Here is a 27,918-nt window from a genome sequence, read left to right on the forward strand (position 1 = left end):
GTACTAACATTTTGTAAGTGAAGAAAGAAACGTTTTTTTGTTCTATTTGTTTTATCTTTACCTTAACTGCTGTTGTGTGTGTTTATTGAAGCTGCGAGAGTCGTATTGATTGCAGTGATTTCTAGGGGTGAAGAAATACATCGGTATTTTTAAAATCAACGATTTGATTTTTAAAAATCAGATCAATAAAAATCAATCAAATCAATGGCTGTCTGAACTTTTAATTGCGCAGCCCTTGCTCTCGCTTTTTCGTGACAGCCTGTTGAGCCAGAGGCGATGACCAGCACGAGAGCAGCGATGTCTACCAACGACAAAAATGCGAACAGAGGGGTGTTATCCTGCAGGAAGGCCTGCTGATGGAGGCGAGCTGAAAGCGGGGAGATGGCCATGAGGACAGGGAGAGAGAGCGAGAGAGAGAGAGGGAGAGGTTTGGAGAGGAGCCGGGGACTGCCCATGGTGGATGGGCGGAGCAGTAAGCATGCGCTGAGCTGGCAGACTCTGGGCTGGTCCTGACGGGCTGGCTGGGCTCCGGACGGCTGTCTGTGTGCTTCAGACGGTCGTGGGGGAGACTACCATCAACGCTCAGCGTCTCCTCGAGTGCTCAGAGGGGAAAAAAAAAAAAAGCAACAAAAAAAAAACAAAAAAGAAAAAAAAAAAACGCTGAAGAGACACGGGGATAACTGCGAGAAAAAGAAAGCGAACAGCCCCACCTCGGCATCTGGAAAAGCACCGAAGAAGAAGGAGACGGTCCTCCCCCTCTACCCCACACCCCGTCGCCAACCCGCCCTATCTACCCTACCCACCACTTCGTGCCATCCCTGTGGTCCGAACTGCCCTCCCACCCCCCGGGAGAACCACGAGCACCCATAGGAAACCCCCACTTGACCAGCGTTGCCATTGAGCGATGCGCTTTGAATTTGGGAAGAAATCACCCCTGCGCGTTTGATGCAGAACACAACCGGTGGTCTTCATTTTTTGCCTCAGCGGGGACCAGTTCAGGCTACGGATCCGGGTGTTTACACTTTTTTTGACGGGTTCCCAGTGGCATGATAACATGCAGCATATATCATCCCACGGCAACAGACAAGGCTTCCATTCCATAGAGTAGTCTTTATTTACACAACCAGCTGTCACATAAGCTGCCTTTGAGCTTATGTTTGATTTTTCCATGCTCAGAAATAATCCCGACAATGGTCTGGGAGCGGACCGCCTCTCCAGACACCTAGTGATATTTTTTCAAGACGTGTCAGGTCTACATTTCGTTTTTATCGAAGAATAAGCGGCAAATTGACGAGGGAGTCACTTGACGCCGACGCCGCTCGAGCCACGGGACTTCGCGTGCGAAGTTTGCGCCGGGAAGAGGGGCACCGAATCGGAGATATCTCGGCTGTATCCGCGGCATTTTCCCTGTGAGGTAAGCCAGGAGCAACCCTGTCCTGCATGTCAGTCCCGTGTATTGTGTCTATTGTGATGTGTGTCCACGTTGGTCAGAGTGCGCTGCAGCGCTGTGGAAAAAAAAAGAAAAAAAATTTGCTCGAGTTCAATCAGGGCAGTGACCTATTTTCAGAGACTCTCCAGCGGTTCGCCGATACCCTGCAGCCTGGACTCCCCACACTGTCACGCTCGAGGCCGGCTGTGGCGGACGTGCGTCCACCGGCGTTTGTGGCATTTACGCAGACACCGTGTCAGTACCTACTTCGACGTGGGAGCGACCTTTTCCGCGTGTCTGCATCCTTTGTGAACGGGCATCCCCCCCTTCCTCGAGCCTGAGAGACATTTTTAGAGCAGCACCACAGATCCTGCCCTATATAAAGGCGTAGATCACAGCGCAGCCAGCTGTTGTGCAAGATGCAGGCTTGCATTGAGCTCTCTGATGCTCTGTCACAACAGCTGATAAAGAGTTCAACGTCTGCAGTCTGCTGTCAGTCACTTAGACCAGGGATGTATTGGGAAATATAAAGGTGGGTAAACTGTGACCTAAGGTAAACAGCCACAAAAAATCATGTTCATTTTCAGTTTTCTGATAGATTTTCCACATGGAAGACTAAATATGCTATTATTTCATTTTTCACATGAAAGATTAAATTTGCTATTATTTCATGTCACCAAGTTGTATGCCAGAAAGTGCACTGAGTTTCTGCGAGTTTACGCTCAACTGTGTTTCTGGTCACAACAGCAGTTACACTTCTTACGTGAGCGCGGTATACCGTGAGTTATTTATGCTTAAAAACGTTTCAGTGTCTTCCACATACTGGGTAATGGTTGAAACTGGTGACATCTCTGCCCTTTGATCATTTTTGTTTAGAGCAATTCAAACTTAGCTGAGGCCAAGCATGTAGTGCAGGGGGCAAGGATGTGCACAGGCAGAGAGGCCTAGATAAAGAGCTATTTTCCTCCAATTAAGCAATTCCACTGTTCCTAAGCCTAATTGTGTGCACACTGGGACAGGGTTTGGGATGGACCTTCTCCCCATTGGCTGCCTCCCATGGGCCCATTGTTCCCGAAGATGCCAGGGGAAAGAGCCGAGCCCTGCCAAGGCAGACCTAACAAGCCCTGTGCTGGAGTGGAATAAGGCCTGATCATTAAAAAGCATTAGGCCACAATGCAGACTGAGGCACACTCGGGGGGCTGCAGTTGTATTTTGGATTGGAGTAGAATGGCTGTATATTTCCGAGGTGACTGTAGTATTCGAACAGTATAATGTCTGGGTGGATGAGCGAAATGGTCACACAGATAGCACATGAGACCGGTGGAGGTCTGGCTATGGGCCCACTGGACCTCTCTCAAAGTATATCGCGAACAGGAGCAGTAAAAAAAAGGCCGCGAACGCTTTCTGCAGGGGGAGGACTCTTGACTCCCTCCTCTCCCTCCCTATTTCAGGCACCTGCAATTTAAACCATAACCCCTCTCTGAACTGTGATCACAGGTGCTCCTCACATCCACAGCCTGCTTGTTGCATTGTATATCCAATCAGCTGATGATCAGTTCAGCCACGGGTCAACCATAACGTCCATCTGTCAGAAAGACAGGGGCGCCTAAGACTATCGGCACCCTGGTTATTTATGCGACGCCTCCCTCACATGACACTTAGTCACTACAGAGAAACAGCTCGGCTCCACCGTCAAGCCAGATGTCCACTGGGGTCCAGCTGTGCATCCTGGTGGTAGCATTCCACACTCACAGGATGTGTGTGTGTGTGTGTGTGTGTTTGTGTAGGCAGCCTTTTTTGCTGTACATTTTCTCATCCTGACCGCATGCTTGGCCAAACGTAGATACTTGGGCAGCTGCTGGGAACAACAGCTTGCACGCAGATTTGGTCAGAGTTACAGGTTTGACACCAACTGGCTTCATCTGCTGCAATTTGTGCAGCAGTGGATATACCATAAAGGCTCTCCCCCTCTCAAATCAAATCGTGGGCGTGGTTGTCATCCCCCTCCCCAGTTTTTCCCTGCTTTGAGAGTTTGCCGCACACCGCAACTGTGTGACATCATACCCCCGAGGTCCCAAACTGTGAGCGAAAGGCAGCTGCTTTATGGTAGAAAAGGTGGACCCTAATGGCATATTCCTGCGTCAGCGCGCAACCACGAGGCATGTGGTAGAGGGATGGTGGGAGCCCACACTGCACTTGCACTTATTGCCTTAAACCAGACCAATAAAATTGTACCTCATTTTATAAAGAGAAGCGTGTTCAGTGGGATTCCTGCCTTGTGCAGTATGCTAGCACAAAGAAACTCATCTGAAATCTAAGGTGACAAGAGTAAGTTTTTGGTTTTCACACTGTGTTGTCGGTCCGTTGCGGCACATTAACGTATGTTTGTCACTGGGAAAAATACAACTCTGAGGACTAGGACTGCTACGGGTAAGTGGGTGGAATTTAAGTGGCACAGACTACATCGGGAGAGTGTTTGAATTAATATCACAGTGGGGTTCCATAGCTGCTGGGGATTACGGTCCAGCTGAAAGGCAACTCAGCAGCAGGGGGGGGGGATTACGGTGGTCAGTGAATGAGGCAGCATGCAGTGAAAACAAGGCACCTGATAAACACTTGCATTTGTCTTCAGGTTTAAGAGCCTCTTTATTTTAGATTCCCATGACAGATACGTCCTTTCTGTGGTTACACTTGTAGATAATCAGTGCTAATCAGATGAACAGCTTTGTGATTCATGCATTAGGGTGCTCAGCAGATGAAATGCAACCACTATTGGGGTATGTAATTTCTCTGACATGTTTAATGGAGTTGCACATTCAAGCTCTTGACCTTTTGTTTGGGCTGGAAATGTCACAAGAGATGCACGATGTACCCAGATGAAACCACGTGGCCCTTCAGTGAAGCAAGGTGGAGAGAAGATGCTGTTTATAACATGGTGTCCATGGTCAGTTCTGGATAAATACTTTAAAAATACCATAAAATATGATGTCTTGGCGATGAGTCACAATCTGTACATTACAACAGATGATTTGCCTTTCATCATGTATTCTTGTGCCACAATGCCAAAAAAAAATTCTATCATTCAGGCTCCCAGTCCACCTGTTACTCACGGCTCAAGTTCGTAATTTACTGAGAGTTATTGGCAAACCCTTGGTTAGTTTGCAGCTGATGCTGGCTGTACAGTACACCATGGGAAATCATATGACCCACAAGGTTGAAGACATCAATGTAACTCACTAAAATCTTAGCAGAAACAGAACGGATTCATCAGCTGAACTGAACTTAAACTTGAAAAAGACGTAAAATGACTGTCTCAACTCATTACAGACTGGCGCCGTGAATTTCTTTCCACAGAATCTCTTATCACTAATCATTGCCATGTGTGCAGCAGTAGAGGTGACACAGCCGTCCTTTGGAGCGCCACAGTGTGATATGTCTGCGCGGGGTGATGGCCCGGTTCCTGGACCCATGCATTAAGAATAGATGAGGTGGATACAGAGCTTGACTCACACTAACTTGCATACTGAAAGAGGCCAGTGCATACCGCTTTGCTCCCTGGCTGGCTGGGCTCACGGACCGTGCATTTTTCTCCAGTTAAACTGTAACCACTAATCACCTCACGGCCTCACGGTTTCCTCCTGGAGCAGACCATTCTTGGATCCCCAGCGTGATTTAAAATGGCCCCTTGGGGACATATGGTCTACCCTTTTTAAAATCACCTGTGTGGGACATCCCAAATGAGCGCAGGAGTCTTGCTCTTTCTGTGAGGATCTGCCACGGTGAAGTTTAGGGGTCAGTTCTTCTGCTGCAATTCTCCAGGCCTGCATTTCCAAAATAAACACAGACAACTCAGTGCCTCACTCCAGCTACCCCACCCTACCTCTTCTCACTCTCTTTAATGCTCCTTCTGCGCTCCCCGCTCAGTATTTCTATCGTGAGAGAATTTCAGCTCGCAGAGCCCTTCAGACAATACGCAGACCATGTCGGTGGCAGGGTACACTTGATGAGGAAGAGTTAAAGAAAGAGTATAGGAGTAAAGCCAAGAAACGAAAGAATAACAGCAATGTGAGGGAGTAGGCAGAGTATGAGTGGGGAGGGGTCGGACTGCGTGCGGGTGTTGTGGAAGGGAGGGGGGGTTCTTTTGGTCTATTTGGGTTAGTTTCCACTAACATATTTAATATTTAACTTCTACGTGATAGTAAAAGTGGATCTAGCTGGAGCCTTTAGATATCTGGGAGCTCAGTTCAGGAGCTGTGAGTTGTACAGTAATATTCTCACAGCAATGCAGTTTAAGCGGAGACACAGCTGGTTTGTATTATTATTTACTTGCTTGGCCAACACCCTGGATTCTCTAGTATAACCTCAATAGCACTATAGCAGTTCAGTATGACTGAGGTATGTATGTGTGTGTTTGCTTGTTTGAAAAGAAAAGAAAGGGAGGAGTCGGACAAGAGGGGCACTGCCTGTAAGTACGGGTGAGGAAAGACATGCTGGGAAGGGAGAGATGGGGGAGAGGGATTGATGGGGTTTTTTTTTTTTTTTTTTTTTTAGAGAGGGGGAAGAGGGAGAGTCGGGTGAGGCATTTCGGAGAGTCAAATAAGGCTCTCAAGTCTGGGCCTGGGCCTGGCTCTCAGTCTGGGCATATCCAGTCCTGTCAGCTAGCTTCCAGACTTTGCCCCCCTTTCACCCCCCTCCTCCCTCAATCCCCAACTCCCTGGGACTCCATCTCCTCCTCGCTTTAAACTCCGCTTCTGTTCCCTCTTCCCTCCCTCGCATTTTCATCTCCCACTTTCCATGAGCCCCCAGCCTCATAAGTGACACATGCATTATATGAGATTCTCCGTCTTATACAAGGAGTAAAAGAGAGGGGGAGAGAAAAAAAGTTTGGCCTGTAAGTGTTTACCTTCTGTGTGGTGTTGTGGAGATGTTGCCAGCACTAATTTAATTCATCTGTACCGTGGCTGTTTTTTTCTTTTGAGGGAACCTTATGTAATTTGGAAATGTTTTAAGTTTGAGGTTGCATTTTGTGAAATAAAGACTTATAAGGACCTCAGATGCCTCTATGAAATACCCTCTCTGTTTTTATTCGGTTGCTAAAAGTTGTAATAATTGACTCTCAGTGGCCATCTTGAATAATAACTACACACTATCTTAACACAGCCTGTCTTTCTCTTTTACTGCATCTGATTGCTTCTAAGTGTCGTTGCTCCTTGTTTGCTCGGGTTTCAATAAATGGTGTTGTCAGTCATAGTGAGCTTGGCTATACCTTAATTGATTCTAAATGTCAGTATTGATTCAGGACAGCGGTGTGTGTAAGATCATGAATATCAACCTGACCTTCAACACTAATTGAGATCCTCTCTTAGGCTCATTCTTTCCAAGACTTCTGATACACTGCATGATTGTCCACGGCCCTTTTTTTTAGCCCTCGCTGTACGCCAAATGAAAAGAGGAATCGGCTCCAGATCTTTCTGATGCTTGTTTCCAACACATTGAACAAAGCGGACATGCCAACAAATCTGCATTAAGAGTTTAGTGCTACTCCATTTTACAGCATTATGCTCAACTCTGTTGCCATCTCAGTTGCCCTCCATCTGTCCCCTTGCATCTGTCTATCTGCTCTCTTTTTCTGTTTCTCTCTTGGATGGAGCCGCAAAAGATGAAAGATGTAGGGTGGAGCCTGTCACTGAGTTGAGCTAGAACACAGAAATACAGAGAGAAAAGGAGAGGGAGGGAGATAAAGGGAAAAAAGGAGAGGAGAGAAAAGACTATCATATTGACCTTGTCTTATTGCCAGCCACGGTGGGAGGGAACGCGGGGTGGAGGGTTACTCAGAGAGAACCATGTGAGGAGGGAGAACACAGGGCTGCCGTTAAGTTGGCACAGCCTCAGAAGGAAATGACAACACAAGCTTTGTGTGTACATGTACATGTATATGTGAAATCACTGCCGAGTGAAGGGTTGAAATGGAAGTAAGCAGACAGTAAGGGGTGGCACGCCCAAATTTAAAGAAGCAGGAGCTCCTTGATTGTCCTGCTGCTGTGTTTGCCCCCAACACACACACACACACACACAAAAACACACACACCACGTCACTTCATCTGCTAATTGCTCTCTGCTGTTTTGTATTTCTCCCTCTTCCTGTTTTCTTCTCCTTTAATATGCTTTGGTTTTGGAAGCTGAGCCCCTTTCCTGTTCCTCCTTTCTCTACATAAACACACTTACACACACACACTTATAGACTCACATGCTAACAGACACACACTAACAGGGACGCTCTCTGTCCAAGGCACATCTGGCTCTGTCCGGGCCCCCCTTCTCGGCCATCTCCTGTACAGCGCGGCTGGTGCATAGGTGTCACCCAGCCCTGTCCAGGGACGGGGAGTGGTCATCCAGGAATTCTGGCGTGAAGAAGTAGAAATGTTGCGACACTGCAGATGTGTCTGATGGGCCTCAGCAACCCCACACAGTGACAGAACACCCACCTCCTCACCCCACGCCTTACCCCCAGCCTTCCAGAGGCCGTGTTGCATAAAGCTGTTGTTGGGATCATATTACCGCGGCTATTGAATAAGAAGACTTGCTTCCCAGGGAGTTCACTATGCGCCGTTGGCTTACTGAGTTGCAAGCAAATGAAAGTGGCTGGGGTCAGTGTGTAAAGGCGAAAGGGGTTTGTTTCTCATGCGTGTGGTGCCATAATATCCCCATCCAGGAAATGACTATGAGACAGGCGCACCCCTCCCATAGCTGGAGCGGTACCACAACACTCTGAACTGGTCTGAACTCCACAACACACAGCCAGCGTGCTGTGCACTAGCGTTTGTTTTTTTTACCCGTATCCATGTCTGTATGGTTGTACACAAGGGCTGTACAGTTGGTATGTTTTATGTGTGCTTGTACTGTGTGGCCCAGTACTTCTTACCCTGATCCTTGAAGCTGTCATTGGAAGGACACCACATTGGCCCAGCAACTGGTGCTGAAATATAGCCCGGATTTGCTGCTTATCGTGCCACAGTTTCCATACGCATGTCACCCCTACTAATCTGCCCTCAGCCTGCTGTTAAGTGTGTGGGAGAGCGGGGGAGAGAAAGAAGAAACTAGAAAGACGAGAGAAGGAGAGATTTCTGGACCTCCTCCCATTCCATCCTACTCAGTGGTTTCGAACTGGTGCTGGGTTTTCACCAGTGAGGGAAAACAGACATCTTCTGTTGAATTCAACCGCAGCTGCTTTGTACACTCAAAATGAGCTTGAAGCTGAGTTGGTTAGTAAGTAATATACTTTGATGCATCCTCAGATTTTGTTGTGCACACCTTTTGTCTTTCGTTTTGAAATGAAGTGATTTCTCTTAAGTCTTAAACTCTAACTCGGATTTTAGTAGTGGTCTTTCATTTGTGTGTCTGTGTGTGTGTGTGTGTGTGTGTGTGTGTGTGTGTGTGTGTGTGTGTGTGTGTGTGTGTGTGTGTGTGTGTGTGTGTGTGTCAGTGAGAGAGAGTGTGTGTGCACAGAGAGAACCTGGTATTTTAAAGATTTAGGCAGGTGCCAGTGCTTTGCATTCCTAACCTGACCTTGTGCTCATTTCTGTTGCCTTTAGGGGAGGTCTGCCTCTGCAAAGCTGGCAAACCAGGAGTGAATGTGTGTGTGTGTGTGTGTGTGTGTGTGTGTGTGTGTGTGTGTGTGTGTGTGTGTGTGTGTGTGTGTGTATACATGCATGCACACCTGCACATAACCATTGCAAGGTTTCAGCTTTAAACTTCACTTTTTAAAGTTCTATAATCTCTTTCCATCCCTGTCAAAGTGCATTTGGTTTGATAAGATCACTCTTTCCATGCATGCATCTGCACAGTCAAAAGAGATTAGCATATAACTCCTCCTCCATTATATACTGCCCCAGCAGGGAAATACGGAAAAAAGGAAATAATTGTTTAGAAGAGTATAGACCTCCAAAGCGAGTGTTAACCTCCCAGTTCTGACAAAGTTACACCTCTTCAAATATCAGTAGAATTTTGTACTTCAAGTCTAGCTGTTAGAATACTGCTCATGTTGGTCTGAGTCAGCTGGAACGACAGCATTTAGTGTGGGAGTAGCAAAGATCCATCATTTCCGAAACACAGACCCTATCCAGCAACTCCAGCAAGACAGACACAGCTGGTTGGTGGGCTGATGAGAGGACAAGGAGCTGGGATGTTGTGCTGTTTCATCATCCACACTCAGATTCATCCAAAAGATCCTCCACTACCTTTAACAAAAACAAACACCTTACCACATGAACACAAAACAACAAAAAAAACTAAACTAAAACATAACCAAAGTTTTATTTTTAATATGTACAAACTGTAAAACAGAACTGTTAACTTTCATCACGTTACTTTTTGCTCTATCACCCACCACCAACTCTGACAGCCTCAGACTGTTTTTCCTCCCTCTCTCATTGGCTTTATTTCTTATACCCCCCCCCCCCCCCCATCCCTTTCCTCTCGTGTTGCTTTCCTACTGAGCGTGGTGTGGTGACGCCCCTGCTTGGCTGGCAAGCAGACTCCAGACCCTGTGATTGCGCGCAGGAGTCGGAGGATTGCATCACTGCCTGTGTGGAGAGGCCACAGGAATGGACTGAATAGAGGGGGAGAACGGGAGAGAGAGAGAGAGAGATGAGAGGGGTTGATGAAGGAGAAAAAGAGGAGAGAGTGATGACAGACGACGGGGACATAGCCTGAGGAAGTGAAGAGGAAATCAAGGGGGAATAGAGCTGAGGGAGACCATGCAAGGTCTTGTTTATATGGAAGTATGGCAGAGCAAAGAAGAGAGATGAGGAGTGAGGGTTGGAGGGAATGCATTCAGTGGACTGCAGGAGGTAAAGAGGCCCAGCAGAGTTACTGGGAGGTCAAAGTAAGCCAGGGTGGGGATGTCAATCAAACCTCCTGAGTGTAAAGAAAACACACTCTTCTCATCCCCTCTTCTCTCCTCTCTCTTCTCATCTCTTCTCTTCTCCTCTCATATCCTCTCTTCTCATCTCTTCTCTTCTCTTCTCTTCTCTCCTCTCCTCTCCTCTTCTCTCCTCTCCTCTCCTCTCCTCTCCTCTCCTCTCCTCTCCTCTCCTCCCTTCTCTCCCCTCCTCTCCTCTCTTCCCGGATGGTGGTAGGCCTCCTTCTGCGTTCATTAGTTCCTGCCCCCGTTTGCTGCGCTATGAAACTGCTATGTTGTGAAATGCCCCACGTTACTGTAAGATTACTCACCACTCTTCAAAGCCTACAGTGCTATTGTGTGAAGTGCCTTACGCATTAGTGTTGGGTAGGTTTACTGCTTCAGCGGTCTGAGTCATGGTCTCCGGGGGATTATCTGTTTACCTCTGATTGCTGCCCTGACACTACAATATATATTACAACTACTTTAGTTGATTAAAAACTTATGTTGCCCAATTTCGAATGGGAGTAGGTGGGAGAAAAATTAACCAGTGACTCAAAACACATGTTGCTACATGTGGGCCTGTTCATGTCATGTACCAGCTACTAGGGAGTCTCATCCATTGACTTGGGGTTTGGGGAAGTTTCCTAGCCCCGTGCCAGTGTTCAGCTTGTATCTCTCCCTATCACTGCCTCTTCTCTTTTCATTTGTTCTGTCAAAATAGTTCAGAAGATAATTTTAATTGCAGAACTGATTTTCCAATGATATTTGCACCCTGAGGCACACTCAGTCCTCATCTAATGAATTACAGAATGAAAACCAAATCTCAAGAGTTTCGCATGAAGATGTTCTTTGTGTAAGATTTTGATACAAGTTTACAATGCATGCTTCCCTTGAAACCCACCCTTTCATCCCCACCACCACCGAGAGTCAAGTCAGGTCACTGTGTCGTGTGATAATCCCGGGTTTAGCAGGCCATAAGGCTTACCGACACAATGTGAAATCTCAGTCAGATGGTTTTTTTTATAGATCATTCGCCGTCTCACTATATGGCAGGCTAAGTGGAATTGCTGCTCTGCTTCCAGGTCTTTCTGGATGCCATTAAGATGTAGAGTCTGGTGGAGTGTTTTGTCTCACATTAAATATATGTAACACTGACAATTACCCTCTAATGTTTAATTCAGCCCGTAACACCACAGTAAACCGGATATGTTATTGTCTCAATTAATCCTTTGGTCTATAAAATGTCAGAAAACCACAGTTTCCCAGAGCTCAAGGTGGCATCTTCAAATGACTTGTTTTGTCCAACAAACATTCCATAGGTCAAAGACATTCAATTTTATAACGATATAAAACTGAGAAAAATAGCAAATCCCCCATTGGAGAAGCTAAAACAAGGGAATGTGTGGTATTTTGAAAATGACATAAACAATTAAACAATTACTGTATTTGATTGTCAAAATAGTTCAGAAGATAATTTTAATTGCAGAACTGATTTTCCAATGATATTTGCACCCTGAGGCACACTCAGTCCTCATCTAATGAATTACAGAATGAAAACCAAATCTCAAGAGTTTCGCATGAAGATGTTCTTTGTGTAAGATTTTGATACAAGTTTACAAATGCATTTTTATACTGATTAATAATGCATGCTTCCCTTGAAACCCACCCTTTCATCCCCACCACCACCGAGAGTCAAGTCAGGTCACTGTGTCGTGTGATAATCCCGGGTTTAGCAGGCCATAAGGCTTACCGACACAATGTGAAATCTCAGTCAGATGGTTTTTTTATAGATCATTCGCCGTCTCACTATATGGCAGGCTAAGTGGAATTGCTGCTCTGCTTCCAGGTCTTTCTGGATGCCATTAAGATGTAGAGTCTGGTGGAGTGTTTTGTCTCACATTAAATATATGTAACACTGACAATTACCCTCTAATGTTTAATTCAGCCCGTAACACCACAGTAAACCGGATATGTTATTGTCTCAATTAATCCTTTGGTCTATAAAATGTCAGAAAACCACAGTTTCCCAGAGCTCAAGGTGGCATCTTCAAATGACTTGTTTTGTCCAACAAACATTCCATAGGTCAAAGACATTCAATTTTATAACGATATAAAACTGAGAAAAATAGCAAATCCCCCATTGGAGAAGCTAAAACAAGGGAATGTGTGGTATTTTGAAAATGACATAAACAATTAAACAATTACTGTATTTGATTGTCAAAATAGTTTCAAAATGATTCAAATTGAATAATGTTTCAGCTCTAGTGGGCAGCCTTCAAAATGCATCTTTTCATCTGCCAGGGAAGACGGTTTACAGTGTAACACTTCAATTAGTTCCTGATATGCAACTAACTTAGTTTCGTTATCAATTAATCTGACAATCTTGGTTTATACAGTGCCAGAAAATTGTGAAAAAATGCCCATCAAGATTTCCCAGAGCCTAAGGAGACATCTTTAAATGTCTTGTTTCAGTCCAAAAGCCAAATAAACCGAATTTATAATGACGTTAAACAGAGAAAAGCGGCAGATTCGCTTTTGCTTGAAACCTAATCCAAACAATTACTCGATAATCAAAATTTGGCAATTTCCAATTAATTTTCTGTAGATTGACTCATCAATTAATCATCTAGTTTTTCCAACTCTAGTTGCATACCATCACATTTCTTTATTATGGTATTTAATCATGCTGTCTTCATAGCTGCGACTTTTTTAGCTTAATATTTGATTTTTTTTTTTTTTTTTAAATATTATAATCCAGTATGGATGTACAGTTTAAATTCCCACTGAGTGGCTCTCGGAAAACTTTTTGTCAGGCTGTTCATACCAAACTTTTGTCTCAAAACAAAAATGTTAATGTTCAGACAGATATTGCTTTAAGTGTGTGCCCTTCCTTTCTCATGTAGCAGTCCCCTTTGACAACAAACCACAAGTGCGACCCGCCCTCCTGGTTTTGTGCCTCCCTCCCTCCCTCCTGGCACCTTCCCTCCCTCCCTGCCCTCTGCATGGAATTCCTCAGTGTCTGAACACTTTGGCTGGAGGCCATCAGTAGCTCGCTGAGAAACTTCCTGTTGCACTCCTTCCCTCTTTCGCTCCACCTATCCCTACCTTTTTTCTTTGCTTCCTTCCTTCATGCACTCCTTTCTGCCTTGCTCCATGTGTTGTCTTGGATTTCTTCCACCCCGTCCTCCTTTGCATCTTTATCTCTTAATTTTTCACACTGTATCACACAGTATCTTTAATTTATCAGTGATATATTCCTGTTCTCTTTTTTGAAATGACAAGTGGCAATCGTTTGCTTATTTCACCCTGTGCTGAAGCTTGTGAATCACCCTGTCTTTGTCTCTGTATTGCAGCCGCTGTGACTCCACTCCAACAACTGCCTTTTTTCTTCAATATCCCTTCCCCAGTGGCACCATGCATGCTGCTATTACATAATCCTGTGTACGATCCTATTTGCCTTTCTGCAACAGGGGGAAGAGGAAGGGGGGGAGTTTAGATTTACAGTAAGAGAAAACCGAGTAACTGGAACTTTTCTTTAGCTGTATTATGTTAAAAAATCTCAAAAAATCTAGTGTAAATACAGGAAATAATTTGGCAATTAATACACCATTAAAGGGAGGGGAGGGCTGCAGTAGTAGGTGAGAGAAGAATGAGATGAGAGAGAAAAAGAAAAATAAACTAGAAGAGGAAGCAGAGCAGTGAAAGTAAGTGAAAAACAAAAGCAAAGAACAGAGGGATAAAGAGAAAGAGGGAATTAGGGGCCCAGAGGAGGAGGAGGATTGGAAACTGAGGTTTCCTGTCTGAGGAGGCGGCTGGCTGAGGAGGACAGAGGCAGGAACAAAATTTTCTCAGCTGTGTGTGTGTGTTTGTGTGTTGGGCGATCCGTCAGAGGGTGAGGGGTGGAGGGTGTTCACGGGGGCTGTGGCTCGGGTGTGTATGTGTCAGCGGAGGTGGGGTCACTCGTGACTACTACCTCAAGAAACGTCAGCAACAACAGAAGTGGGAGTATGAAACAGACCATTTTTGGGCCTGTTTTCTTTTGTCTCCAATTTCAGTAAGCAACATACTAATAACAAGATCGTGACCTGTCTCACCTTCATCTAAGTTTCTTTATCAGAGTTCAGTGGTAATGTGAGAAGCTTGCTGCATTGTGTTCTCCTCTGACTAGTCTCGCCTGACTTTGATATGAATCCATGTAAAACTGACTATTAAGAAAAAACTGCAAATGGGAGTCGCTTTGCTTTGAAGTGTAGAAAGGCTTTGATCACGTAAATCCGATTATTCAGAGTATTGTGTGCATAAACCTGTTTGAAACATGCCAGCTTTGTTTATTCCTCCTTGGCCTCAGTGGCAGATGTAGAACCCAAATGCCAGGGGTCAGAGGTCACACCACACCCTCACTTCATTCATTCACCTTTGACCCTGTCCTTCCCACCTGGAGGATGGAAAAACCAGCAGGTCTAGACATGTGCCAAGGTGCTACTCTGGTTCTGTATACAGCACTGCTAAACTACAGAGTTACCAAACCTAAGAGAAACACATTTACTAAATAGAGTTGTTTATCTTCAGTTCATTAAATGTGGTCACTGCAATGTTGCACGTGAGATTTAACATGGCAGAAGGTATACTTTAGGCGATTTTTTGTATTTCTTTAGTCTAATTTTGTAAAGCTATTGCAATCACCTTCATCTCTGACACTGAGATGAGCTAACGAGTAGGTATATACTATGATCTTCTGTAAGGTTTTAATAAACCTATAATAACTCTATTGTACATATTTAACATATAGATATTACATGGATATTTCTGACAACCCTTTAAATTTGGTTATTACAAAATAACTACCAACCGATGTACTGAGCGGTGTATTTTACAGTTGAAAAATAAACTTGGCAGTGCCCTTTGGTGTATAAAATGTGTCATGAGAAGTCTATTTCTAAATTATCACACACATATCTTTGGCATTTCTTTGCATCACTTATCACCTGATACATAAAATTTGTGATAAGCTGATATTCTCCAGTAACACTGAGGTGGCTGATTTCTATTTCAAATTGGCGTTCAACCCTGATTGTTTGGATGGTCGTGAGTCCGGGTCAGGTAACGCACGTTGGCATATTTCAGACAACAAACAAAGGTAGATAACTTGTAGATAACTGAGCTGCTCGCAAAGCTGTTAGTTAGTACCTCCCCTATACAACGATGATTATTGAATGATTATTTATTCTTATATAAAAGGTGGAGGATGCCACTCTTGTGGTGCTCTGCTGAGGGCTTGTTTCCTGAGATGTGTCAGCATGAGAACATAAGGTGGAAACAGGAAACTGGCCACAGTAATGAGAACTTTTGTGTTTTTAGAGTGCTACTATCTCAGTTCATAATTTGGTCTGAAAGTTATATCAATGTGCTGATGATGCGGCATCTGCTCTCATTAATTTCAAGGTATCCGTGTAATCAAAAGGACGCCAAGTAGTATCACAGCATGGTGTTTAGGAACTGCTACCTCATACATGTAAATTTTCTTTGTTTGTTTTAAAAGAACACATTAAAGCCGTTCAGAATCACATCAATAAATACCATTAGTTGTTTCGATGGTGTTGATGCCACCACATTGTTTCTCTTTCTCTTTTAGTTTTGAGTGTGTGTTTTTGTGTGAGAATGAAAAAAGAGGGCAAAGAGCCCCGGGGAGAGATGGTTTACCTCCTGCAGACCACCTCCCAGGGTCACAGCAGGAGGGAGATTAAGTTACAGCGCGTCTCAGAGGGGGGTCTCACAAAATGTGTACACACACACAAACACACACACACACACACACACACACACACACACAGACACACTCTCACTCTCTGAAACTCTCACAGAAACAAAAATATTGCAAAATACGATTTTATACCCTGTAACATAATCATCTTAAACCTCACAGTTTTGATATTCTCTGATGCTTTTTATTGGCTCACATTTCTGCACCAGCGGACCAAGCAGACTGAGCTGAAACATGATCCTCATCAGTACAGATCTACTCAGATGAGACTAAAGATCAGTTGGTTGGAGCATGGCTAAGGGTCAGTGCTGATCCGTGTGAGCCTAGCCTTGGAGCACGGGGGAGCTGAAACACATTTTTGCCTTTTTTTGACCCCGTGCCCCCCTGCGCTATCTCACTCACCGACCAACTCCCACCTCTCCCACACCTTCCAGCCTCTACCCATGTTCACCCCTGAACACACACGGCCATAGCTCATCAAAGGGACTTGGGGCATCAATTTAGGACTCGGGTGAGGAAGGGTTATGCAGGGGGGTAGGTGATGGGAGTTGCTAAAGAGGACACACAAAAACCTCTCTCTCAGGACTCCTCTTCCTCCACCACTTCCTCCTCAATCTTGTATATCCTCACTGTGGCCCCCTTGGTGATCCCTCCTCTCCGCTCTCTCTCTCGTTCAGCTGCTGTAGCCTGTGTTTACTCTGCTAGAGAGAGAGAGAGAGGAGAGGGCCCAGAGAAGGGACAATGCCGCCTTTCAGAGAGACTGTCGACCCCACGGCTGAGCAAGGAAGTCTGCATGGGGGCCAGACAGCACCCCTTCCCCAAACTTCACAGCCACCCGCCACTGAGCTTTACGCACACACACACACACACTTGCATATCTCGCCGGCATGCACACACAGACAACTCCAAACTGTCTCCTTCTCTGTATCATTCTTTCTCTCAGTTGCCCTTTCTCTTTGTCTCACATTTCCCACAAACCCCTCTCAGTGATTGTGGCTGTTTGGAGGATGTAGTTGAGCGCTCGTAGCTCCAGTCCAAGATCCACACACTGTGAGTCACTTCCCAGCCAGTCTCTACTATTTGCCCACTAAGAAATAATCATGAGGGTGGGCTGGTTGAAATCCAGCAATGGGGATTGATTCACCAGGAGCTGTACTGTGATCACATTAGTGTGGTATAGACTGCACTGGATGTACCGAAGATTATTTATGACCTGCTGAGTTTCTCAAAGTCCAAGAAAGTCGATCTGTATTTGACCTTAACATCTCTATCCATGAACTAAATTTCCAATTGCTCTCAAGATTTTGTTATTTGAGAATAAATATAATCCAGTAGCCCCTTCAAAATCTTCTTCAAGTGTAATTCCTTATGTAATCCTCTAAAAGTGATTTAAAGGTGCTATATGTAAGTTTCTGCTATTGCTACATAGCCAGCATTAGCATTAACTGTTTACTTACCAGTCTGGAAAAAACGTTGCGAGTTCAGCATCAAACTTCATTCCTTTATTCACCAAGAGCTGTCTCCACCAGTGGAAAGCAACTCAAATGCTAACTCTTGTTTTTCTTCTATTTCTATCATTTCTTTTCTTCTACTGATGTTAGCATGCTAACCAGCTAGCCCCGGCCCAGCCGGCCTGTCTCATCATTTTCGGATGGTGAGTCACCGTAGCGTCCAGTCTGCTCTCAGTTCAGCATGAGAGGATGAAGAAGTAGCTCTGCTCAGAGGGCGTATACTAACCTCTTGTCTTGTGAACGCAATGATGGCTGAAGTTCTTGGCAAGCGACCATGACCACCACCACCACCCACTACCGTCAAGAAACCACGTTCGGCGCCAGAGAAATTTTACAAATAGCACCTTTAAGTCCCCATTTTATAAGCTTTAGTATATTAACTGGTAAATTTAGTAATAAACAAAATCTTGTAATGTAATTTTTTTCTCTTAACTCTTGCGCGACAGCCTCTATGTGTTGAAATAATTTTGGTCTTATCTAATTTTATTTCTTTGTAAAACGTTATTGGTACAAGTGTTATAGGGCTGAAACTAATTATTTTCATTATAATTTAACCTGGTGATTATTTTCTTGATCAATCAGTTAATTCTGTGGCCTAAAAAATGCCCATCATTGGTTATAAGTTCCAAGAGTCCATTGTGATGTCTTAAAAATTGCTTGTTTTGTCAGACAAGCTGTCTAAAAACTCAAAGATATTTACTATCATAACTTCTAAATTTTTACAATCAAAATCTTTTGACATCTTTGCTTGAAGAATGGATTGAATGATTAATTCATTTTCAAAAGTTTTGTGGAGTGATTATCTGTCATCTGACTAATGCATTGATCAACTAACCTTTTCAGCAGATCAGTAGAAAGACATTGTGACCCTTTATTAAAGAAAATGGAATCAGCTAAAATAGTTAAACACCAGGCAACATAATCTACTTGAAGTTAAAAGGAAAAAAGATTTCATGCGAAAATAAATTATCTGCTAAGATTTATAGCAGCATACTGCCAATTTAAACTAGCATTTCTCCAACAACATGCAACAAGCTGAGTGATACCAACAATCCTCCTTTTTATATAGGGTAAAGGACACATTTTCATGAGACTGGCTGTTGTTTGTGTGGGGGTGAGATAGCTAGGGAAGCCTGCTTAATAAATTGGAAAGATGAGCTATACAGTCCAGTATGGAGATATAGTAATGGTTTGTATGTGGAGCAGCTGCCTAAGAAGAGCTTTTGTGTGTGGATACCCCTGTAGCGTCTCTACCTGTCTCACAGTGAGAAATGTAGGATCATATGATCTGAGTTATCAAACAGATTTATATTCTTAGTTATATGGACCCAGAAGTTCCATATCTGTTTCTCATTGTGTTCTACAGCATGGACTATAACACTGATTGGAGGCCAGATTGCTGTTTGTCCCTGCAGTGGATGAGAGTAGGATTTGTAGAAAGGTTAAGCTGGTTCCTGGTCGGCGTCTCAGGGTAAGGGCTTTTACTCGTTTAAAGTGGATGACAGACGATTTTCTGCTACTTTAGCCAAACAATAAAGCCAAAACTCTTGGCAGCCTGTGTGGTAGGAATTACAGCAAGTTAGTCATAATCCACCCAGTTCACAGGACAGAGAGAGAGAGAGATGCGGTACTAACCACAGCTCATTCTAAATGAGGATCATATCCGCTCTGACAGATCAAAACATGTTTATTTTCAAAGCTACTAAAAGTGTTTGCCCACGTAACAAACACTCTATAGTCAAAATGATAATTAGAGCAACTGCCAGTAATACTCCTCCTTTATTATTACACAGTTGACCTGGGTTTGACTGATAATCTTCAGTACTGATGTGGTTAAATCTCTCTTTAACAGCCTATACAGATGTAACTGGATACATTTAGCAAAATCTAGGAAAATTGAGAGAATGGCAATATTAGATGGTAAAAAAAAAATAGACCACTGTTAAATTTCAGTTATTTAAAGGATACATTCACATTTTTTCAAGTCTGTCTTAACTCACAGGCCCGTGTGTATATTGACAGAGTTAAACAATTAGAGAGTGATGAGTTGCTTTGAAACGTGAATAAGTGATGTATTTGATTTTGTTCCTGACTGGCCGCGGCTTGTTGGAAATACCATCTCTAATTCCCTCACTTGATTCTGTAAAATGCCCTTCTCCTGGCATAACACACGCTTCTGTGGGGTTTTCCTGCTCATTGTGATTTAAGTTATTGTTGACATCATTCTAAAGTTGCCAACCAAGGGAGACCTGTGGGTCAGTGATCTGTAATCAGATAAAAACCAAAGGTTTTTTGTCCTATGATGTTTACTTATGTGCATGTGAGGAACATGAGTGCGTGTGTGTGTGTATATATGTGTATAAATATATATATATATACCAGCGCACCGTGATCTCACTGATAATGCCATAATGCTGCTCTGTGTGCTGTATGTTCCCTTGTTTGTACCAGTACAAGTGTGTATCATCATCCTCTTATCTATGGCTGATTGGGTCTGCACCACCCCCTCCAAACCCCGGCCGTGTGTATGAATGTGTGTGTGAGCTTGTGGCCATCCCTCATTGGGCTGGTGAACCTGTTGACCTCTCTGCTCCATGCCTCCCAGACACAAGGGCTTCTCATGTGGCCCCTGGCCAGTCGCTCTCAAAGCCCACCATTCACTACCAACTGTGGCTTCCATGTGTGTGTGTCGGCGTGTGTGAAGGAGAGGGAGGAAGGGTAAATTTGTTGAATTTACAGTTTGATTAATTACTTGTGTGTGTCTCTGTGTGTGTGTTTCTGTAAGTATGACTGTGTGTGCATCTGTGTATGGTGTACCCATTACATGCCCACTGGGAACTGTTCTACATGGACTCGAGCAGGAATATAGGACATTCTGCAACTGTGTGTGTGTTTAGATGGAAAGTACTTTGAGGAGATTTGTGTGTTTGTGTGTTAGCCTGGTGAGAAGGAGCAGTGAACCCTAACACATTGTATTGAATGGAGAGCTTGGCTATGAACCAGCAGCACTGTACTAGCACCACCTGTATGTGTGAAGCAGTAAATCCCGTATGAAGAAGAACAGACTCAGCATTTATTTACATTTGAGTTGAAAGTTGTGGCCTGTGTGAAAATCTATACTAAAAGAATTGTTATTTCTTCAGGAGGTTTTGCTGATACCTCAAATATGATCTAGACTCACGATTTAACAATTCCTTTCACTAATAGGGTTAGTCTAGGTGTTTGGTTGTGTATTTATTTTCTAAATTCTTTGCATGGTACAACGTGGTGATGCTTTGTCAGTCGATTGGCTGAGGAACTCGAAATGACAGCTAGATGAACCGTCCTGCCCACAACCCTCAGGCTGGGTCCAGAGGTCAGTGTGTTTAGACGAGAGAGGATGTGGACAGAGTGGGTGCAGCTGGACTTGAAGGCCCGGGGGTTGCTGGTGGGTCTTAAAGGTCCTTGATCTCTGAAGGTGCACACTGTGGGGGTAAGGGGGGGGCTGAGGTAGCGGGTGACGTGACAGGGTGCAAGGGCCAGTGACTGGTCATGGGGTAGGGTGAAGCAGGGCTGGCGGTGAGGGTGACCATCTGGAATGGATTGTAGACATTCCTCAGGAAGAGTTTGTGAGTAAAGGTCAGTGTGGAAAAAGAGGAGGGGGTCACTCAGATCTCTACGTGCTTGTGTGTGTTTATTTTTCTTTGGCTGACTCAGTGTTTCAGTTTACAATTGTGGTCAGTTTACCATTGTCTGAGAGTATTTCTTTCCCAGTGGGATTTTGGAATTTCAGCAGAATTTCACGTGGGAAATATGGAAAAGCAAGTTATCCTACATTGGCCCCACTTGGCCTAGCTCTGACCCACTTTGATTGGTTGTTTGTGCAGGTGGGAGGTCGCCGGGTTGCGGTCATGCTGTCCCTGGACGAGCCCCTGGACCTTAAGCTCCCTCGGCGGGCCAATGGGCGGGACAGAGGGGTGCGCTCGCCCCCCCTCTCCCCGCTGCACCCCAAGCGAGCTCGCCAGCTCCGCATGGCTGACGATGGCACCGCGGTCATAGAGCCAGCCTCGCCAGCTTCTCCGCGCACAGGTAGGTCACCTTGTAGCGAAAACAAAACACAAGTGTGTGTTTTGAGAAAAAGGGAAAAAGTGAGTCCACTGTCCCTGTATCAGATCACCCAGTTGAGATGTCATCTTACCAGGTGTGTGGGTGTGTTTGTGTGTGTATGTGTTATGTCAGTTGTGCAGGTTTTCCCTCACGATCGAACGGATACCCCCACCCCCCCTGCGGTGGACCTGAGCATGTCCCCCTCCTCCCGTCACACCCCCAGCTCTCCAGAAATGACCAACAGCAACTACATCCCCTCAGGGGTGAGTATGATGACCTCGAACACACCTACCTACACGCCAATACAGGTGTTCCAACTTAGTTTTTACCAGCTTTTACTTTGCCACCAATGTCTCCATCATTTCCCCTGGTTTTCTCATACTCTCTCTCCGTTCACCTCTGAGTTGTTGAAAAAATAAACACGGTCTTTCAGTGACGTAGTGAGCGGCCAACACTTTCTGTCTTCAGCGGAGAGTGACTCAGCCTGCTGGGGTCAGCAACTCAGGAACAACATCGGGTTGTGTCACACTCTCCATCAGGCTATGCAAGGAGTTTGGAGCCCTGTGTGTGTGTGAAAGAGAGAGGGTGTTAGCTCTTATCAAACACCTCTTGTGTCCCCAACAAGTGCCTCTGTCTGTGCAACTTGCACTCGGTGGCCCCACCGGCTTGACATGCGTGTGCCTGTGTGTATGCGTGTGTGCACATGTATAATCGGATTTAAGACAAGGTACAGCCATGCAGACCTCACGCCGCCTAATTTAATTCCCTCCCAATTGAATTGAGATACGTTGGCTGGGACCATTCAGCCGTCCCGCGTCCCACTGAGTTATAGATAGCCCCCTGACCCTCTACACACACTCTACACTTTACTTATCCCCTGTGGACGCAGTAAGGGCACTTTTTCTCTCTCACAACACAAATAATTGTTTCTCATAGAGGAGCAGCTGCACACACTCACATGTTCTCTCCCCTACAGCATCCCACAAAGCAGCTCACATAGTTTTGCATGCAGAGACAGAGCTCAGTGCAAGGAATTGGCCTCATTTTATGAAATATGTCACATACACATTTCTGACATAGCTGAAGACGATGAGACAGCCGGGGGATTGTGATCCATTTCCACCCTTTTCTCTCTCCCTCTGCGCTTTCCTACTCTCACACAACAGCTTGGACTTATGTGTCCCTTATTCTAAATTCAACATTTCATCCAGACTCCTCTCTGTTTTCTGCTCGAGCTGGGTTACACTGTATGTGTGTGTGTGTGTGTGTTAGTGAGAGTGTGAGTGTGCGGGAGCCAGTGCATTAGCTCTTTTAGCCCCAGCTGAGGTTCAGTGAATCTTACAGCTCTCATGCTGAGCTCAGGGATGTTGGGAGGTTTTGTAGTACGCAGTGGGTGACTACAAGAGGGAAAGTGGAGTGGATTTTAGAAGGAAAAGATGAAGATCAGCATCCTCTCTCCTGCTTTGTACACCATTTGCTCTACAGCTTTAAGCATCATAGTGGACTCCAGTCGTCTAGCTGATTGACTATTCTCAATTATACCATCTGTAAAGTGATTTCACAGCATCGGAGCTCAAACTGCCAGCTACAATGCAGGTGTTGTTTTGATGTTTTTGTTGTCCTTGTGAGGTCTTATGAAGTACCCATACATTTAGTTTTCAGGCATTTCAGGCCCACATTACAGGAAATGTGAACTAAAGTAGAGTTAAAGTGGATGCTTCTTTCTTAATGAAGCAGACCGGTGAACCCCATTTGCTCTTTTTCCTCTTTTTTCTCTTTATCAGAATTCTCACATCTCACAGGCCTTTCAGTTTTTTGTGCCAATCGGAGCTGGGGCGGGACTTCACCTGCCATCCTCCATGTTCATTGGCCAGACAAGCGACAAGAGAGCCTCTCCTGATCTGTCAGCAGATGAACAACTGGCCTGCCGCTGGAGGAAGGTAAGGCCCAAGAAAATAAAGGAAACCTGCTGAAGCTGAAAACCAGGGTTGGATTAAAACAGCTTTATCATCACAATTAATTTGAAATTCTGAATGTTTTCCCTCCTCCAGTGCCACTTGCTCTTTGACTCCCTGCAAGACTTGGTAGACCATGTCAACGACTTCCATGTCAAGCCTGAGAAGGATTCTGGGTACTGCTGCCACTGGGAGGGCTGTGCTCGCAAAGGCAGGGGCTTCAATGCTAGGTGAGAAAAACATACAATAGGGGGATTTATAAACTGTACAAATGAGGGAAGAATCCAAGAAGAATATGACATAATGAACTTGTTTTTCCTCTGCTGAAGGTACAAGATGCTCATCCACATCCGCACTCACACTAACGAGAAGCCCCACCGCTGTCCCACCTGCAACAAGAGCTTCTCACGTCTGGAGAACCTTAAGATACACAACCGTTCACACACAGGTCAGTGGTGGCAGTGAGTTACAGAACACAAATAACAAAAATCTGGAAAGCATGCATTCATTTGTTGCAGGATCAACTAAAAAAAAAAGTCTTATCGTAGTTAGACATGGGTAGCTTTAAAATGTAATTCATATTTAGAGCTTTCAATCTTTATGGAGTTGGTGGATCATGATCCTTGGATATGAGAAGAGATGCCTAATTTATTTTTTTATTCATTCTGGGCAAAACATTGGAATCCTCTTTCCCCCTGCAGGTGAAAAGCCCTACATTTGTCCTTATGAGGGTTGCAACAAGCGTTACTCCAACTCCAGCGACCGTTTCAAACACACACGCACACACTATGTGGACAAGCCCTACTACTGCAAGATGGTGGGCTGCCTGAAACGCTACACAGACCCCAGCTCTCTCCGCAAGCACATCAAAGCCCACGGCCACTTTGTGGCTCAGGAGCAGGGCTCCCAAGGTGGGGTGGGCTCCCTGCTGAAGGGCAGTCAGAGTGGAGGGCTTGTGAGTGGAGGGGGAAAGGATTCGGAGCTGTCCTATGTGAGCGGAGCCCACATTATCATCCCAGGGGCAGCGGCTGCTCTTCTGGGAGGCCATGCTCTGCAGGGCCTGAGTGGCGCTGTGCCCCTGTCTCCCCTCAGTCCTCGGCCCCTGGACCTCAGCTCACTGGGTTGCCCTAACTCACCTCCGGGCAGCCTGGGAGGCACGCCCATCCTGTCCTTCAACGGCTCCCCACTGGGCCTGGCCAAGTCCCCTCTGCTCCCCCCAACGTTTCCCTCCTCGGCCCTGGGCCTGCCAATGGTGCCCATGCTGGGGGCCATGTCTGAGCGCAGGGTCCAGCGCCAGCAGGCCAAGAAGGGCCAGGGGGAGGAGGCAGAGAATGAGGTGACAGGGGGGGTCCTGAACCTCTCCACAGGCGGGTCTCATGATCCGCTGTCCTGGGTGGTCATCCCTCCAGGCACCGTGGTGCTCAAGCCAGCTGTGGTCAACTGATACACAAACACACACACACACACACACACACACACACACACACACACACACACACACACACACACACACACACACAATCACACCCACACACACACACATGTACACATTCCAGAAGAGCTCAGGGGGTTGGGATGGGAGGGTGGATGCCATAATGGGGGTACGGGCAGTCAAAGGTGATAGGGATTGGCTCGCACAATCAAATCCAGGCAATGCATTTCAGACAGAGGGTGGAAAAAGACAAAACCATAGAGACACTTATCGTGACTTCAATTAAGAAAACAATAGATAACACTACACCTCACAAGAATTAAGAATACAACGCAAGCCTCTTTTATTGTTGGGAAACCAAGGGGCCCAAGAACTCTGTTCAGGAACATGTATGATTTGGCTCCTTGATGCTTATTTTATACTCTATCCATTCCTGTTTGCTGGTTCTGTGGACAGGGACCATGAACGTGACAGTCTTAGTGCTCTGTGTTCTAACAAAAGTCCTGATTCATTGATATGTATTTATATGACAGTACTTCATTGACAGTGTGCCTCCAGCTTAGCAGTGAGATAGATACACCATGAAACTGAATGACGCACTCACAGTTGGGCAAACTTGCACATAATAGGAAGATTCTCCACAGCTGATTTTAAAGTTATGACCTATTTTTCACAGGCTGCTGTGATTAATATGATTCAGACAAGCTTGCCATACCAAAGCAAGTGAACTCAAACTGTCTTGGATTTGTACAGGAGAAGGCTACCGCTTCAGCTCTGAGACAGTTCAATTAAACACAGCACTTAATAGTGTCAACTGGTTATAGTATTGAAACCTCAAAACTGCTGCTAATGTCTCAGCTTCCCCAGTGTAACATAAACGGGGAGAGCACTTTTGACAATCTGTCCCCAGTTTGGGGAGGGTGACCAACATGGACCAGCCTAGTCCACCAGAATGTGTGCCAGGCGTGCAGACTAGGGGCTTTTAGGGCACAGAGGAATCTGAGGACTTACAAAAGACAAATGGTGTTACATCACCTGGCAATGACCAATCATCATTTTCCCTTTTACACAAGTGAAATTCAAGCACTGGTGTGTTTGGCTCCCCCCTCTGGTCGGACACGATACACAACATCCTGCTTGCCATTTACAGAACTAGCACTGTTTTGCTGCTGGATTGTCCAGCTGCTTTCCCGTAATTGGATCAACACGGCCAGTTTGTGTATGAAAGGGCCACTGTGGTGATAAACACTAGTGTCTTGTATTTTTAAAAAGTGACCCGGCCCAAAACCAGCTGTGAAAAGCAGGTGGTCGTCCAATCGAGGCCCAACTTAGCCTTGTCGGTTGAAGTTTTGTCCCAAGTTCAACAGCTCTCATGCTGTGCCAAAAATACCTGGAGAGGGTATCATGGGATGTACATATTGTGCCACAGAGGAGGGTGTGATGCACTCAATGCCACATACAGCTGGACTGACTAGGAAGCCACACTATTGCAAACTGCCTCATTTTACTCTGTCCAAAGGGGCAAAAAAAAAAAAAAAAAAAAAAAAAGACAAAAAAAGACTCATATGACTTCTGGGAAAACTTTTTTCATGGTTCGATTAAGCAGTCAACATGCACTTACCACAAAATATATTCCTTACATGTTTTATGAAATGTTAGTGATAAGTCATCGTTCTTTAAAAACTAGTCTGCTCTTATTCAATTTTTCTGCAAGGGTCTATTTTGCTGTGGGGCTCTTCCAGGCTTGTGTTGCTCAGTGGTAATGCATATATGATGTTGACTGCTGTCTCCACAGAGGAGAGGTAGGGGAGCGGGAGAGGATCATCCCCACACGAGGAACAATCCCCCAAGAGACTGACACACTCAGCCCTCCTCTCTCTTTTAACTCCTCCATCTCTCCTCCTCCCATCTGCTTATGTTGGCGGTCTTGCTTTTCCATCGCCCAGTCTTATAACATCATTAGACATCAGTTATTGCTGTTTTATATTTTTGTCATTATTTTTTGATGTTGTTCAGACGAGACATTTTCTCTGATGTTGAAGTTGCTTCTTGTGTTCTGCGATGGCTGCTCTGTAATCAACTTTCTGCTGTTGAGGGTGAGTCTTTTTAGGGGACGAAGAGAAGAAGAGAGGGAGAGGTTTGGCTGGTCTTCCAGAGCAGCGATTTCCAACCTGAGGATACTAAGATAAGTCCGAAGGTCACAAGATGATTCAATTTTCTGTGGTAATTTTGGATTTTTTTTTTTTTTTACCCATGCTTGTGGTGCAGCTCAGTGGATGGTAGTATCAGTCTATTGGTCTGTCCACCACTTTTGTCCAGATTGCAATATCTCACCGACAGGAGGATGGGTTGGTCATGAAATTTTGTACAAACATTCATGGTGCCCAGAAGATGAATCCTACTGACTTTGGTGATCCCCTAACTTTTCATAGTATCACCATGAGTTTGATATTTTTGGTTTTAAGTGAAATGTCTCAACAACTATTGAATGGATTTCGATGAAATTTGGTGCAGACATTCTTGTCCCCCTCAGGATTAATTGTAATAACTTTAGTGATCCCTTAACTTCTCCCCTCGTGCCGTCACCGGGTCAATTTTTTAAATTTGCCCCATGCTTTGGATTATGACCAAATAACTACAAAGCTAATGACATTCCCTTCAGCCTCAGCCATACTTTGCTAACTTTTGCTATTTAGCAAATGTTAGCATGCTAATACACTAAGATGGTGAACCAGGTAAATATTGTCTGCCAAACATCAACATGTTACATTGTCACTGTGAGGATGTTAGCATGCTGTTTTTAGCATTTAGCTCAAAACATGGCTGTTCTCAATTACAGTCT

The 27,918-nt window shown here is 45.0% G+C and overlaps 1 protein-coding gene across 1 annotated transcript; it reads left to right on the forward strand.

The window, feature by feature from the left end:
* Window positions 1–669: 669 nt before the first annotated feature.
* Window positions 670–25,101, forward strand: glis2b (GLIS family zinc finger 2b). The gene is made up of 7 exons (XM_040157112.1): window positions 670–1,414; window positions 21,470–21,671; window positions 21,822–21,952; window positions 23,474–23,629; window positions 23,741–23,874; window positions 23,974–24,092; window positions 24,346–25,101. Exons 2-7 carry the CDS (start codon window positions 21,494–21,496, stop codon window positions 25,086–25,088), a joined length of 1,461 nt encoding a protein of 486 aa, XP_040013046.1. The 5' UTR covers window positions 670–1,414; window positions 21,470–21,493; the 3' UTR covers window positions 25,089–25,101.
* The last annotated feature ends 2,817 nt before the right edge of the window (window positions 25,102–27,918 follow it).

The sequence above is a fragment of the Xiphias gladius genome, chromosome 3 (assembly GCF_016859285.1).
Source record: "Xiphias gladius isolate SHS-SW01 ecotype Sanya breed wild chromosome 3, ASM1685928v1, whole genome shotgun sequence".
NCBI lineage: Eukaryota > Metazoa > Chordata > Actinopteri > Istiophoriformes > Xiphiidae > Xiphias > Xiphias gladius.